This window comes from Enhydra lutris, unplaced genomic scaffold (genome assembly GCF_002288905.1).
Source record: "Enhydra lutris kenyoni isolate GAN:26980312 unplaced genomic scaffold, ASM228890v2 scaffoldscaffold72, whole genome shotgun sequence".
Classification (NCBI taxonomy): domain Eukaryota; kingdom Metazoa; phylum Chordata; class Mammalia; order Carnivora; family Mustelidae; genus Enhydra; species Enhydra lutris.
Genome location: NW_019154156.1, coordinates 2,678,394 through 2,695,509, shown reverse-complemented (window position 1 = coordinate 2,695,509; position 17,116 = coordinate 2,678,394). Strand labels below are relative to the sequence as shown.

Here is a 17,116-nt window from a genome sequence, read left to right as displayed (position 1 = left end):
CTCTCTCTCTCTGCCTGCCTCTCTGTCTACTTGTGATCTCTGTCTGTCAAATAAATAAATAAAATCTTTAAAAAAAAAATGCCAGTAGGGTTTTGATCAATATTGCACTGAATCTGTAGATGACTTTGGGTATCATGGACATTTTTAACAATATTAAGTCTTCTAATCTAGGAACACAGGATGTCTTCACTAATTTGTATCTTCTTTAATTTCTTTCAGAAATGTTTTACAGTTTTTAATGCACAAGTCTTCACCTCCTTGATTAAGTTCATTCCTTTTTATTGTTATTGATGGTATTTTAAATGAGGCTGTCTTTCCAATTTCCTTTTTGGATAGTCCATTGTTAGTGTACAAAAATGCCTCTGATTTTTGTATGTTAATTTTGTATGTTGCAATTTTGGTGATTTTCTTTATTGGTTCTAACAACTTTTTGTGGAGTCTTTAGAGTTTTCTAATATATAAGATCAAGTCATCTGCAAATACAGATGATTTTACTTCCTTTTCAATGTGGATGCGTTTTATTTCCTTTTCGTGCTTAATTGCTCTGGCTAGGATTTCTTTGTTGCTGAGAAGTGGTGAGAGTGGGCATGCTTGCCTTGGTTCTGATTTAAGAGAAAACACATTCAGTCTTTCATCATTAAGTATGATGGTAGGTTTGATGTTTTTCATATAGGGCCTTTATTATGATGAGGCAATTTCTATTTCTAGTATTTTGAATATTTTTATCATTAAAAAGTGTTAAATCTTGTCACTTGCTTTTCTTCCTCAATTCAGATGATCATGTGATATTTATCTTTCATTCTGTTAATGCGGTTTATCACAATTTGTGTAGGCTGAACCATCCTTCCTGGCAGGGATAAATCTCACATGGTATGATCTTTTCAATACATGATTAAAGTTGGTTGCTAGTATTTTGTTGAGACTTTTTGCCCCTATACTCATCAGGGATATTGACTTGTAGTTTTCTTTGCTTGTAGTGTCTTTGGTTTTAGTGTCAGGATAGTACGGACCTCATAAAATGAATTGGGAAGTGGTCCCACCTTTATAGTTTTTTGACAGATTCAAAAGTCTTCAATAATCTCTTACCATTAATCTTCCCTAGATCTTTGGCAAAATTCATCAGTGAAACCATCCAATTCTGATCTTTTCTTTGTTGGGTTTTTTAATACTGCTTCAATCTCTTTACTATTTTTTGTTCTATTTGGATTTTCTTTTTCTCACTGGTTCAGTCTTGGTAGGTTGTATATTCCTAAATTTTATCCATTTCTTCAAGGTTATCCAATTGTTGGTATATGACTGCTCAAAGTGGTCTTTTATGACCCCCCCCCCAACCCCTTCACTGTAGCATCAGTTGTAATTTTTCTTCTTTTGTTTCTGGTCTTATTTGAATCTACTTTTTTTCCTAGTCTAGCTACATGTTTGTCAATTCTGTCTTAAAAAAAAAAAAAATTCAGGCTTTCAGGAAAGATGGCAGAAGAAGAGGATCCTAGGCTCACCGTGTCCCACAGGTACACCTAGATAACACACATATCACTGTAAATAACTTAGAAAATGACCCAAAGCCTACCAGAACAGACTCTAGACAGTTAAATATAAAAGATAGAGGCCATATTGAAGAGGGTAGCAAGGGTGGAGACATGGTCAGGAACCAAACTGACTCACAGGACTGTCTAAAGGAAGGATGCCATTGGCACAGAGAGGGGAGAGGAGCATACCCCACCCCAGGCATGTCAGAGCCACACTGAGAATATGAATCCCTATTGGGCTTTGAAATCCAGAGGGGCCTAATTTCACAAGTTCTTATAATCAGTGGAGTGTAATACCTTGAACTTTAAAAACCAGGTAGCTCAGCTCTGGGAGAGGTGGAGGGCAATAGGAAACTGAGTCCCCCCACTTAAAGAGGCAGCACAACAAACAATCCCACTGAGATACAGCATAGAAACACAGTTTGAAAAAAAAAAAAAAAACCTGGGGTATACGGGAAGGAGATTTATTTACTAATCTCAGAGCAGGTGCTGGAGGGGTAGGGATCTTTGTAAGATTCTACAAGACCAAAAGAGTTGGTGGGCACCATTTTCCTCTTCAAACCCCTCCCTACCCCCCACCCCAGCCCAATCTAGATACACAGACACCTGCAGGAACCAGCACAGAGCAAACACCCTCTGCCTAGTTTAAAAATAGTGCACCCCAACCTGCATTCTCCTGAAGATGCTCCCCCTCTATCCCAGGCTAGGCAGTGCACCCCATCTCTCCATTCTCCCACAGGCCTATCCCCCCAGAATATCCTTTGCGGGAGTCCATTCAAAGCAGTGCCACTAGCCTGACAGTGTGCAAGCAGGACTGACAGGGGCCGACACTGCTCCAGAATGACTTCTTCCCTGGAGAGAGGGAAGGATAACCACACACACTAGCCTGACTGTGACCCTAGCAGTGGATTGGGGGTAGGTATCTGTCTGACTGCAGTCCTTGCTCACCAATGAAAGCTTCTTATGGGACAACACAGGAAGAACACCCTGAAGTTTGGTGCTACTCCAGCTTTGGCAGAAGCCTGGTCTGACACAAATCAAGCCCAGGGTGGCCTGAGACCGGCCCATTAACAACACAGGAATCAAACTGTGCCCACAATAAGCAAGGAGAGCCACTGCAGATAACTGGACTGAAGGCAAATGTGGCTCAGCCATAATAGCAGTGTATACACAACACACATACGAGACACCCCTGAAAGACCAGGTTCTGGTGAACAGGGGCATGGCACAAAAGAGGTCCACAGGACCTCTTCTTCATAAGGCCACTAATTTCAAGAATAAGAGACATAGCTGACTTTCCTAAAACATAGAAATAGACACAGAGAGTTAGACAAAATGAGGAAATCACAGCAAGACAGCTAAACAAAACAGAGATAAATAATATACCTGTTAGTAAATTTAAAGTAATGGTAATAAAGATATTCAAGGGACTGGAGAAAAGGCTGGAGGATCTCAGTGAGACCCTCAACAAAGAGATAGAAAACATAAAAAAGAACAAATCAGAGATGTATAACTCAATATCTGAAATTTAAAATATAGTAGAGAAAGAATGGATCAGTGACCTGGAGGACAAAGTAGTGGAAAGCAATCTAGCTGAACAGGAGAAAGAAAATAAATAATAATAAATTAAAATAGATTAAGGGAAAACAATGACATGATCAAGCATAACAACATTCATATTATAGGGATCCCAGAAGAAAAAAAGATATATATATCTATATATGTATATATATAGATATATATATTTCTTCCTCCTCTGCTCTCCTCTGCTCTCTTTTTTTCTTCTGGGATATATATATTATATATATATATATTATATATATACATATATATATATATATATATATATATATATATATATATATATATATATATATATATTTGAAGAAATAATAGCTGAAAACTTTTGAAGAAGGAAACACAAATCTAGATTCACCAGGCACAGGAAACCCCAAACAAAATCAACCCAAGCAGATCCACACCAAGACATATAGTAATTAACATGGCAAAAAATATAAATAAATAAAATCTTTTTTAAAAAATGGCAAAAAGTAGTGACAAAGAGAAAACTTTAAAAACAGCAAAAGAAACAGTTGCATACAAGGGAAGCCCCATAAGGCTATCAGTTGATGTTTGAGCAGAAAACTTGACAGGCTAGACAGGCTAGAGGGTGTAAAATGATATGTTCAAAATGCTGAAAGAAAAAATCTGCAACCAAGAATGTTCTACCCTTCAAGGCTATCACTCAGAATAGAAGGAGAGATAAAGAGTATCCCAGGGGAAAAAAAAAGTTAAAGGAATTTATCACCACTCAACCATTTAAAGGAATTTATCACCACTAAACCAGCTTGAGAAGAAATGTTAAAGGGGATTCTTTGAGTGGAAAAGAATGACCACAAGCAGGAATAAGAAAAATAGGATGCACTAAAATTATGTATATTTGTAAAAATCAGTCAAGGATTTACACACTCAGGTGTAAAGTATGACATCATGTGCATAAATTCTGGGGGGAAAGGAGTAAAAATTTAATGTTTTTAGAAGGGGTTCAAACTTAAGCAATCATCGAATTACTTTAGACTGCTATATGCAAAAGACTATATAGATAAACCTAATGGGAACCACAAATCAAAACCTGGTAATAGATATGCAAAAAAATAAAGAGAAAGGAATCCAAGCATATCACTAAAGAAAGTCAGCAAACTATGATAAAAGAGAACAAAAGAAAGGAACAAACACTACAAAAACTACCATAAAACAAGTAACAATATGGCAATAAATATATGACTATCAACCAATTACTTTGAATGTAAATGGACTAAAGGCTCCAATAAAAAGATATAGGGAGACAGTATGGGTAGAAAATAAGACCCATCTATATGCTGCCTATAGGGGACTCATTTCAGACCTAAAGACACATGCAGACTGAAAGTGAATGGAGGGAAAAGCATTCATCATGCAAATGGAAGTAAAAGAAAACCAGAGGAGCAATACTTAGATCAGACAAAATGGATTTTTTTTTTAATTTATTAGAGAGAGAGAGAGAGCAAGAACGGGGGAAGGGCGAGGGTGAGGGAGAAGCAGACTCCCCACTGAGCAGGAAGCCTGACTCAGGGCTTCATCCTACCACCCCTGGGATCATGACCTGAACTGAACACAGTCACTTAACCAACTGAGCCACCTAGACCCCAGACAAAATGGACTTTAAAACAAAGACTGTAAAAAGAGACAAAAACATTATGTAATCATAAAACAATTCGACAAGAAGATATATCAATTGTAGATATATATATGTACCCATCTTGGGAGCACCCAAATACATAAAGCAGCTATTAACAGATATAAAATAAATAACTGAAAGCAACACAATAGTAAGAGACTTTAATATTCCACTGACATGGAAGGATAGATCATCCAAACAGAAAAATCAATAAGGAAAAATGGCTTTGAGTGACACATTGGACCAGATGGCTTTAACAGATATATTCAGAACATTTCATCCTAGAACAGTGGAATACACATTCAAGTGCACATAGAACATTCTCCAAATAGGTCACATATTAGGCCACAAAACAAGCCTCAATAAATTTAAAAAAAAAATAGGACCTCAAGTTATACCATGCATTTTTCCAGCCATAGCATTATGAAACTAGAAATCAACAATATGGGAAGAACACAAATACACAAAAGTTAAATAACATGATACTAAACAATGAGTAGGTCAACAAAGAAATCAAAGAGGAAATAAAAATTATATGGAAACAAATGACAATGGAAATTAATGGTCAAAATCCTTGGGATGCAGCAAAAGCTGATCTAAGAGTGAAGTGTACGGAATACAGACCTACCTTAAGGAGCAAGAAAAATCACAAACGACTTTGTCATACACTTAAAGGAGCTAGAAAAAGAAGAGCAAATCCAAAAACCAGTAGAAGAAAGCAATACTACAGATTAGAGCAAAAATAAATGAAATGGGAAAAACAATAGAACAGATCAATGAAACCAGGAGCTGGTTCGGATCAACAAAATCGATAAGGCTTTAGCCAGACTCATCAAAAAGAGAGAAAGAGAGAGAAAGAGGACTCAAACACACAAAATGAGAAATGAAAGAGGAGAAATAACAACATAGAAATATAAAGGATTTTAAGAGAATATTATGAAAAATTATATGCCAACAAATTGGACAAACTAAAAGAAATGGATAAATTCCTGGAAATATAACACCCCCAAAAATGAATCAGAAAGAAATAGAAAATTTGAACATATTAGTTACTAGCAATGTAATTGCATCTATAATCATAATCATAATAAAACTCCCAACAACCAAAAGTCCAGGATCATATGGCTTCATAAGTGAATTTTACTGAACATTTAAAGAGGAGTTCTTACTAGGTATTTATTTATCCAAAGTATACAAAAATGCTGATTTGAAGGGGCACATGAACCCCAACATTTATACAGCATTATCAACAATAGCCAAATTATGAAAAGAGGCCAAATGTCCATCAGCTGATGGATAAAGAAGATGTGGTATATATATACAATGGAATATTACTCATCATCAAAAAGAATAAAACCTTGCCATGTGCAACAACGTGGATAAAACTAGAATGTATTTTGCTAAGTGAAATAAGTCAGAGAAAGACAAATATATGATTTTACTGATATGTGGAATCTAACAAAACAGATGAACATAGGGGAAGGGAAGGGAAAATGAAATAAGAAAAACGGAGAGGTGGGCAAACCATAAGAGACTCTTAAATACAGCAAACTGAGGGTTGCTGGAAGGGAAGTGGGTGATAGGAAGTGGGTGATGGGCATTAGGGAGGACACTTATTCCTATGAGCACTGGGTGTTATATGTAAGTGATTAATCACTGAATTCTACTAAATTCTACTCTTGAAACCAACACTACACTATATGTTAACTAATTTAAATTTAAATTAAAAAAACAAAGATAAAGAAAAGTTGATGCCTATTCTTTTCAAACTATTTTAAAAAAAGTAAAAGAGAAAGGAAAGTTTCTAAATTCATTCTATGTGGCCAGGATTACCTGATACCAAAAACAGATAAAGACACCATCAAAAACAAAACAAAACAAAACTACAAGCCAATATCTCTGATGAGCATAGATGCAAAAATCCTCAACCAAATACTATCAAACCAACTTCAATAATACATTAAGTCATTCACCATGATTGAGTCAGATTTATTCCTGGCATGCAAGAATGATTGAATATTCACCAATCAACATGACACACAACATCAATGAGAGAAAGGATACAAACTATATGATCATTTCAATAGATGCAGAAAAAGCGTTTGACAAAGTACAACATCCATTCACGATACAAACCTTCAACAAAGTAGGTTTAGAGGGAACATATTTCAACTAATAAAGGCCATTTTGAAAAGCCCACTGGTAACATCATACTCAATGGTGAAAAACAGTTTTCCCCCGAAGATCAGGAATAAGTGAAGGATGTTCACTCTCACCGCTTCTATTCAACATAGTACTGGAAGTCCTAGTCACAGCAATTAGAAAAAAAGAAAAAAAGAAAAGAAATAAAGGGCATCCAAATTGATAAGAAAGAAATAAAACTATCACTATTTGTAGATGATATGGTACTATATATAAAAAACTCTAGAGACTCCACCAATGAATTCAGTAAAGTTACAGAATATAAAATCAGGGATGCCTGGATGGCTCAGAGGGTTAAAGCCTCTGCCTTCAGCTCAAGACATGATCCCAGCATACTGGGATTGAGCCCCCAATCAGACTCTCTGCTCAGCAGGGAGCCTGCTTCCCTTCCTCTCTGCCTGTCTCTCTGCCTACTTGTGATCTCTGCCAAATGAACAAATAAAATCTTAAAAAAAAAGAATATAAAATCAATACACAGGAATTGTCTGTGTTTCTATATACTAATAGTGTAACAGAAAGAAATCAAGAAAACAATCTCGGGACACCTGGATGGCTCAGTGGGTTAAGCCTCTGCCTTTGGCTCAGGTCATGATCTCAGTCCTGGGATCAAGCCCCGCACCGGGCTCTCTGCTCAGCACAGAGCCTGCTTCCCCCTCCCCCTCTGCCTGCCTCTCTGCTTACTTGTGATCTCTCTCTCTCTTTGTGTCAAATGAATAAATAATAATAATAAAAAAAATCTTTAAAAAAGAAGAAAAAAAATCTCATTTATAATTGCACCAAAAATAACAACAAAATACCTAAGAATAAACATAACAAAGGAGGTGAAAGAACTTTACATTGAGAACTATAAAACACTGTTGAAAGAAACTGAGGACAGCACAAACAAATGAAAAGAAAGCCCATGCTCATGGATTAGGAGAACAAATATTGTTAAAATGTCCATGTTACCCCAAGCAATCTATAGATTTAATAAAATCTCTATCAAAATACCAGAAGTATTTTTGATATAACTAGAACAAATAACCCTAAAGTATATAAGAAACAACAAAAGACCCTAAATAGCAAAAGAAATCCTGAAAAAAAGGAGCAAAACTAGTGGGATCACAATCCCAGATTTCAACATATACTACAAAGCTGTAGTAATCAAGACAGTATGGTGTCAGCACAAAAAGAAAGACACATCAATAGAACAGAATATAGAGCCCAGGAAAAAACCCACGCTTATACAGTCAATTAATCTATGACAAAGGAGGCAAGAATATGCAACGGGAGAACACAGTCTCTTCAAAAAATGGTGTTGGAGAACACTGGTGTTAGACAGCTACATGCAAAAGAATGAAACTATGGAGCACCTGGGTGGCTCAGTTGGTTAAGTGACTGACTTGATTTTGGCTTAGGTCATGATCTCAGAGTTGTGGGAACAAGCCCTGCATTGGGCTCTATACTCAGCAAAGAGCCTGCTTGTCCCTCTCCATCTGCTCTCCCCACCACTTGTGCTCTTTCTCATGAATGAATGAATGAATGAATGAATGAAACAAACTGGACCACTTTCTTACACTGCACAAAAATAAACTCAAAATGGATTCAAGACCTAAGTGTGAGACCTAAACCCGTAAACATCCCAGAAGACAGCACAGGAAGCAATTTCTCTGATATCAGTCACAGCAATATTTTTCTAGATCTGTCTCCTGACGCAAGGGAAATAAAAGCAAAAATAAACTTTTGGGAGTATATCAAAATAAAAACCTGCACAACATGGGCGCCTGGGTGGCTCAGCAGGTTAAAGCCTCTGCCTTCGGCTCAGGTCATGATCCCAGGGTCCTGGGATCGAGCCCCGCATCGGGCTCTCTGCTCAGCAGGGAGCCTGCTTCCTCCTCTCTCTCTGCCTGCCTCTCTGCCTACTTGTGATCTCTCTCTGTCAAATAAATAAATAAAATCTTAAAAAAAAAAACCTGCACAACAAAGAAAAATAATCAACAAAACTAAAAGACAAATTATGGAACTGGAAAGATCTGCAAATGACATATCCAATAAAGGGTTAGTATCCAAAATATATAAGGAACTTATAGTGCTCGCTTTGGCAACACATACACAAAATATATAAAGAACTTATAAAACACTCCAAAACAAATAATCCAATTAAAAATGGGCAGAAGACATAAACATCTCTCCAAAGACATACAGATGGCCAACAGATGCATGACAAGATGCTCAACATCACTCATCATCAGAAAGATGTAAATCCAAGCCACAGTGAGATACAACTTCACATCTGTCAAAATGGTCAAAATAAAAACCACAAGAAACAAGAAATGGTGGCAAGAATGTGGAGAAAAAGGAATCCTTGTGCACTGTTGGTAAGACTGCAGCCACTGTGGAAAATAGGATGGAGATTCCACAAAATGTTAAAAATATAATTACTACATGATCCAATAATTCCACTACTGGGTATTTACACAAAGAATACAAGAATGTTAATTTGAAAAGATACATGCACCCCTGTGCTTATTGTAGCATTATTTACAATAGCCAAATTATGGAAGCAACCTAAGTATCCACTGATTGATGAGTGGATAAAGATGATGTGGTATAGTATGTGTAAGAGTATGTGTGCTCATGTGTGTGTGTCTGATGGAATATTACTCAGCCATAAAAAATAAAATCTTGCCATTTGCAATAACATGGATGGATCTAGATGGTGTAATGCTAAAGGGACATAGGTCCATCAGAGAAAAACAAATGCCACTTATATATGGAATTCATGAAACAAAACAAATGAACAAAGGAAAAAGAGACAAACACACCCCCCAAAATGTTCTTAAATATGGAGAACTAATGATTACCAGGGGTGAGTGGAGGGATGGGTGAAATAGGTAGAGAGATTACAAACACACACATCATGGTGAGAACTGAGAAATGAATAGAATTATTAAATCACTATATTGTACACCCAAAGCTAATATAACATTGTATGTTAATTATACTGGAATTAAAATTATAAAGATATATAATGGTTAATAATATGTTAAACAAATAAAATTTCTAATTTAAAAAACCAACTTAATTTTACTGATTTCTATTTTTTTTTAAGTTTTTCTATTCTTTATTTCTCCTTTACTCTATGATTTCCTTCTGTGTGCTAATTTTGCAATTAGTTTGTTCTTCTGATTTCTTGAGCTACAATGTTAGTTTGTTAATTTGAGATCTTCCTTCTTTTTGATGTAGGCATTTGTCACTGTTAACTTCTCTCTCAGTATTGCTCTTGCTGCATGCCATTGGTTTTGGTATGTTGCTCTCAGTTTTGTCTCAGGATATTTTCTAATTTCCCTTTTAATTTCTTCTCTATGGTTTTTCAGCAGTGTGTTGTTTAATTTCTAAGTATTTGTGAATTTTCCAGTTTTCCATCTGCTATTGATTTCTAGTTCTATTCCACTGTGGTTAAAAAAAATACTTAGTATGATTTCCATCTTCTTAAATTTGTTAAAACTTGTTTTGTTACCTAACATATGATCCTGGAGAATGTTCCATGTGCACTTGAGGAAAATGTATATTCTGTAGCTACAAGGTAGAATGTTCTGTATGTGTCCATTAGGTCCATCTGGTCTATAGTGTTCCAGTGTTCCAGTGTATTGTTTCCTTATTGACCTTATGTCTCAATGTTCTATCCATTATTGAAAGTCATATACTGAAGTCTCCTACTATTATATTGTTATTTCTTCCTTCTATTATGTCAATGTATGCTTTATATATTTAGGTACTCTGATATTGAGTGCATAAGTATTTATAATCATATCTTCCTAGTGAACTGGTCCTTTTATCCCTGTATAATGTCCTTTTGTCTCTTGTGACAATTTTTTATTTGAAATCTATTTTCTCTGATATAGGTATACCCACCCTGGCCCTCTTTTGGTTAGTATTTGCCTGGAACAGCTTTTTGCCTCCCTTCACTTTCAGCCTATGCATATCCTTAAATCTGAAGTGAGTCTCTTGTAGACAGCATATAGTTGGTTCTTGTTTTTTAATCCATTGAGCCATTCTATGTCTTTTGATTAGAAAGTTTTATCTATTTACATTTAAAGTAATTGATAGAGAGGGATTTACTATGGCCATTTTTTTCATTGTTTTTTTTTAAATTTTTTAAATTTATTTTCAGCATAACAGTACATTGTTTTTGCACCACACCCAGTGCTCCATGCAGTCTGTGCCCTCTCCAATACCCACCACCTAGTTCCCCCAACCTCCCACCCCCGCCCCTTCAAAACCCTCAGATTGTTTTTCAGAGTCCATAGTCTCTCATAGTTCACCTCCCCTTCCACTTTCCCTCAACTCCCTTCTCCTCTCTAACTCCCCTTGTCCTCCATGCTATTTGTTATGCTCCACAAATAAGTGAAACCATATGATAATTGACTCTCTCTGCTTGACTTATTTCACTCAGCATAATCTCTTCCAGTCCCATCCATGTTGATACAAAAGTTGGGTATTCATCCTTTCTGATGGAGGCATAATACTCCATAGTGTATATGGACCACATCTTCTTTATCCATTCGTCCGTTGAAGGGCATCTTGGTTCTTTCCACAGTTTGGCGACTGTGGCCATTGCTGCTATAAACATTGGGGTACAGATGGCCCTTCTTTTCACTACATCTGTATCTTTGGGGTAAATACCCAGTAGTGCAATGGCAGGGTCATAGGGAAGCTCTATTTTTAATTTCTTGAGGAATCTCCACACTGTTCTCCAAAGTGGCTGCACCAACTTGCATTCCCACCAACAGTGTAAGAGGGTTCCTCTTTCTCCACATCCCCTCCAACACATGTTGTTTCCTGTCTTGCTAATTTTGGCCATTCTAACTGGTGTAAGGTGGTATCTCAATGTGGTTTTAATTTGAATCTCCCTGATGGCTAGTGATGATGAACATTTTTTCATGTGTCTGATAGCCATTTGTATGTCTTCATTGGAGAAGTGTCTGTTCGTATCTTCTGCCCATTTTTTTATATGATTGTCTGTTTTGTGTGTGTTGAGTTTGAGGAGTTCTTTATAGATCCTGGATATCAACCTTTTGTCTGTACTGTCATTTGCAAATATCTTCTCCCATTCCGTGGGTTGCCTCTTTGTTTTGTTGACTGTTTCCTTTTCATTGTTTTCTGTCCGTCCTGTTGTCCTTTTGTTTCTCTTTCCACCCTTCTTGTTTTCTTCCATGTTTCTTTTAATTAACATTTTTGACTCATTTTTCTTTTGTGTATTTCTATATGTATTTTCTTCATGGTTACCATGGGGCTTACATAAAACTTAAGTCTATTTTAAAGCTGATAACAATTTAACTTCAATCACATACAATAACTACACTTTTACTTCTCTACTCCTTCCACTTTGTTATTGATGTCACAATTTACAACTTTGTATATAGTGTATCTTAACATGTTTTTATAATAAACATAATTTTTAAACTTTTATCCTAAATTAAAAGCAATTTGCCCACTTTTTTTTTTTTTCAATCAATGAATATTTATTATCTCATTTTGTTTCTGGGTTGTCAGGAATCCAGAAGTGACTTGCTGGGAGGTTCTGACCAGGGTCTCTCATGCCCATCACTTTTACAGTATTACAGTATTCTGTATTTGTCTACATATTTACCTTTACTAACAAATTTTATACTTTAATATGTTTTCATACTGTTGTTTAAAACCCTTTTGTTTCAACTTGAACTTCCTTTAGCAATTCTACAAGGCAGATCTAGTGGTAGTGAACTCTTTCAGCTTTTGCTTATATGGGAAAGTCTTTATATCACCATGATTTTCAAGAGACAGTTTGCTGAAAATAGTGTTCTTGGTTGGTAATCTTTTGCTTTTAGGACTTTGAATGTATCATCCCACTTTCTCCTGAATTACAAGGTTTCTGCTGAGAAATCCACTAATAGTCTCATGGTCCTTCCCTTGTACACCACAAAATTTCTTTTGCTGTTTTCAAAATTCTTCATGTTTTATTTTATTTTTTTTTAAGGTTTTATTTGTTTGAGAGTAAGAAAGCTACAGAGAGAACACAAGCCAGAGGCAAGTGCTCACCTGGACTCATGTTACACTGGTTCACCTAGGCTATTGAAATAGTTGCAGGATGGGGCGCCTGGGTGGCTCAGTGGTTAAAGCCTCTGCCTTCAGCTCAGGTCATGATCTCAGGGTCCTGGGATCGAGTCCCGCATCGGGCTCTCTGCTCAGCAGGGAGCCTGCCTCCTCCTCCTCTCTCTCTCTGCCTGCCTCTCTGCCTACTCGTGATCTGTCAAAAAAAAAAAAAATAGCTGCAGGATGCCTGGGTGGCTCAGTTGGTTAAGGGTTTGCCTTCAGTTCTGGTCATGATCCCAAGGTCCTGGGATTGAACCCCACATCACACAGGGCTCCCTGCTCAGTGGGAAACATGTTTCTCCCTCTGCCTGCTACTCCCCCTGCTTGTGCTCTTCTCTGTCAAATAAATAAGATCTTTTAAAAAAAAAAGTTTCTAACTCAGTGGCTTTTTTTGACCATGACCCAGCAAATATTTTATATTTCAACCAGGTACACACACACACACACACACACACACACACACACACAGCTGAATATTTTTATGAAATATCACTCTTACTATATGAAATACACTTGATATTTTATATTTATTTTTTAAAATGACTCATAACCTGGTAAATTGATTTCAAGATCTCTAATTGATGATCTGTTATTGAAGAAACTCTTTTCACTGGTGTCACTGTTTGCACTTTCTTCCTCTATAGACAATCCTCTACCAGCAGCTAGAATAATCTTTCAAAATATGTCATGTTACTTCCCTGTTTACAACCCTTTGATTGCTTCCCATCTACTCAGAATAAAATCTCAATCCTGGGCACCTGGGTGGCTCAGTCGGTTAAGCCTCTGCCTTCAGCTCAGGTCATGATCTCAGGGTACTGGGATCGAGTCCCGCATAAGGCTCTCTGCTCAGCAGGGAACCTGCTTCCTCCTCTCTCTCTGCCTGCCTCTCTGCCTACTTGTGATCTCTCTCTGTCAAATAAATAAATAAAATCTTAAAAAAAAAAAATCCCAATCCCTAAGCATGAACTGCAAGGCAGTGACTCTAACACCTACCTATATCTCTAACTTTATCCACTACCATTGCCTAGCACTCACTCCACCCCAGCCACGCTGCCCTCTTGCAGCTGCTCAAGTATACCAAATTACTTAAAGCATCAGGGCCTTTGCACTTGCTAATTCTTCTGGCTAGAACCCTTCCCAGATCATCTTTTAGCTCACTCTCTCACTTCATTCATAGGCCTTTCCTGGTCATTTTTCCTAAAATTAGCTTTCTGCCCCATTATTCTTGATCTTTTTTTTTTTTCATTCTTTATCTTCTTATCCTCCTTTAATTTTTATATCACTTAACATTCCCTGGCATTATATTATGTACTTATATGTTAATTTGTTTACTATTTATGTCCCTTCATAGATACTAGTTTCATGGATGTGGAGATTTTGGTCTCATTTAATTTTCTAGTACCTAGGAGGAAAAAAACTGGCAAAGAGCTGGGACTTGAATGTTGCACAAATGACATTTTTTTTCTCACTGAGACCTTCAAGAGCAGTTTTTTCTTTCACTGCCTCTCCTTGACTTAACTCAATTCTTCCCATTCCTTAGCACTGGAGCCTATTTATCTTGCAACAGAATGAAAGCCTTCTCCTTCTCAGCAAACAGCCCCTAAAAGTTTAATAAATATTTCCTACCTCATCTAAATGTAGAATACTTATTCTCATACCCATAAAATATTCCACATATTTAGATACATATAGATATAATTTTTAAGTAGGCTCTACACCCAGCATGGAGTCCTACATGCTGAACTACAGCAAGTAGAAGGAACTCTGAAGAAGGAACTCTCAACTCTACACAGGGCTTGAACTCATGACCCTGAGGTCAAGACCTGAGCTGAGATCAAGAGTTGGACACTTAACCACTGAGGCACCCAGGCACCCCACTCCACTCATATTCTTATTCCTATTTAAAACTGATAACTAAATCATTTTGTGTGTAGCCACTAAATGGTTTTGTCGGTCTTAAATTATATCTAAAAGGCAGGGGCTTAACAATCCTTACAGTGATGAGTGGTATTTTGCCCAATGCCAGGTTCCCAGAATATTTTTAATGAATATTTTATTCAGTTTTAACAAGCAGATGGTGGGGGATTAATAGTTGAAAGAACACAGGTTTTGAAGTTGCACAGATTTAGGGCTGCTCCCAGCTGTCACTCAATCTCTCTTGGATAACCTTGGGTGAGTCACTGAACCTCTCTGGAGATAAAAGTATGTCAAATTTTTAGCACTACCTCCAACACAGTGAGCTCTCAACAAATTGCACCTACTGTTACTTAATTGGGTGCTTGTGTGTCTTGTAGAATAATACAGAAGATTCACTTGTTCAGAAATGAGTCTAGTGCAGGCTCCCATCCAAATAGTTCCTTGTTGCTAACTAGAAGAATTTCAACGCTCCCTTTTGTGGAGATGGTATCCATGTAAGGAAGCTGCATATCCACTTAACCCACACCTTTATCACTATGGGGAAGTCTAGGCTTCCTGCTTCTTAGGGAAAGCTGAAGATCATGTTCTTGAGAGTTCCTTCTGGTATTAACCTGTCTCTGGTATCCAGTTTTCTTATTTGGGGAGGGGGGATAAAATAGTTTCTTCTGGCTTTCTTCAAGCAACTTTTGTTTCTAACTACATTTTTAATTTTTTTTTTTAAGATTTTATTTACTTGAGAAAGAAAGTGAGAGAGAATGCTCAAGGAGGGCGAAGGGCAGAAGGACAAACAGATTCTCTGCTGAGCAGGGAGCCTGAAGTGGGACCTGATTCCAGGACTTGACCCTGAGACTCTGGGATCATGACCTGAGCTGCAGACACTTAACAGACTGAGCCACCCAGGTGCCCTGATTTTTTTTTTTTTTTAACTTTAATCAAATTCAATATACACCCATGTTCATTCACTCACCGAAAAAGCATTTCTTAAGTGAATGCTTAGTATGGTCCTAGCAGCTATATAAATAGTGGTCAATAAAAGATAAAATAGCTGTCCTTGTTTAATATGTTGTTTATAGAGTATACAAATTAAGAATTTCCCCATAAACATAAGAATTAAGGTTAGAGGAACAGTAAGATAGTAAATTATTTTATATTTAGAATCCTTTATTCTGACTTCTTTTCCTTGAGATTTAATTGACTAGTGCCTAATGCAGTATATTGTATACTGAGGCAGAAAATGAAGCCCAGTGGGACAGAAGTCAATAGACTCAGTAAATTCTTCCATTAATAAATCACTTCATATACTTTCCATTAATAACTTCCAGGTCTTGATCAATTCACTTTATATACTTACACCTCAGTCCTCTGTAAAATAACAAGATTTTACTAAATGATCTCTAAAAGTCCTTTCTGGTTAAAAGAATTCTATATTCTGTAATTCTAACTTCCTTTTTTTTTTTTTTTAAAGATTTTTTATTTATTCATTTGACAGATAGAGATCACAAGCAGGTAGAGAGACAGGCAGAGAGAGAGGAGGAAGCAGGCTCCCCGCTGAGCAGAGAGCCCGATGCGGGGCTCGATCCCAGGACCCTGGGATCATGACCTGAGCCGAAGGCAGAGGCTTTAACCCACTGAGCCACCCAGGCGCCCCTCTAACTTCCTTTTTTTAGTGAAAATAACTCATTATACAAGGTTTCCAGAAATTTTAAAGTTCAGTATTTGCAATTTTGAATATATAAGTCAATTTCACACTATTTCAGAATTCAAAATTATCAGACAAAATGCCTTCTTTGAAAAAGTATCATGTGAAATCAATGTATACAACTTGGAAAAAGTAAACTGAATGCTATATGGTACAATCACAAATGTGTCATATATATAAAACATTGGTTTCTTACATATAAATGATCATTACCTGGAAAGAAATTCTTCTGTGAAATAAAAGTATTCCATCCTGAATCTCTTCAAAATCTCTATTAATTTGACAAATTCTTTATCAAGAGATTCTTCGTGGTTTCTCAAGCTGTTCAGCATTAATATGCAAAGATTTAGTTTCTCCTCCATTATATACTTGACTTCCTGCAAGAAAAGTCACAAAAGAAACTCCGCTCTTCCACTGTTAAATATAAACAAATGACAGGCA

The 17,116-nt window shown here is 36.7% G+C and overlaps 1 protein-coding gene across 1 annotated transcript in view; it reads right to left on the bottom strand.

Annotated features, from left to right (window-relative positions):
• Positions 1-17,116, bottom strand: part of LOC111159960 (lymphoid-restricted membrane protein) — a 79,038-nt gene that overhangs the window by 3,270 nt on the left and 58,652 nt on the right. The window contains exon 14 of the mRNA XM_022522678.1: positions 16,889-17,052. Coding sequence (XP_022378386.1) covers positions 16,889-17,052 — 164 coding nt within the window. The remainder of the gene's footprint in view (positions 1-16,888; positions 17,053-17,116) is intronic.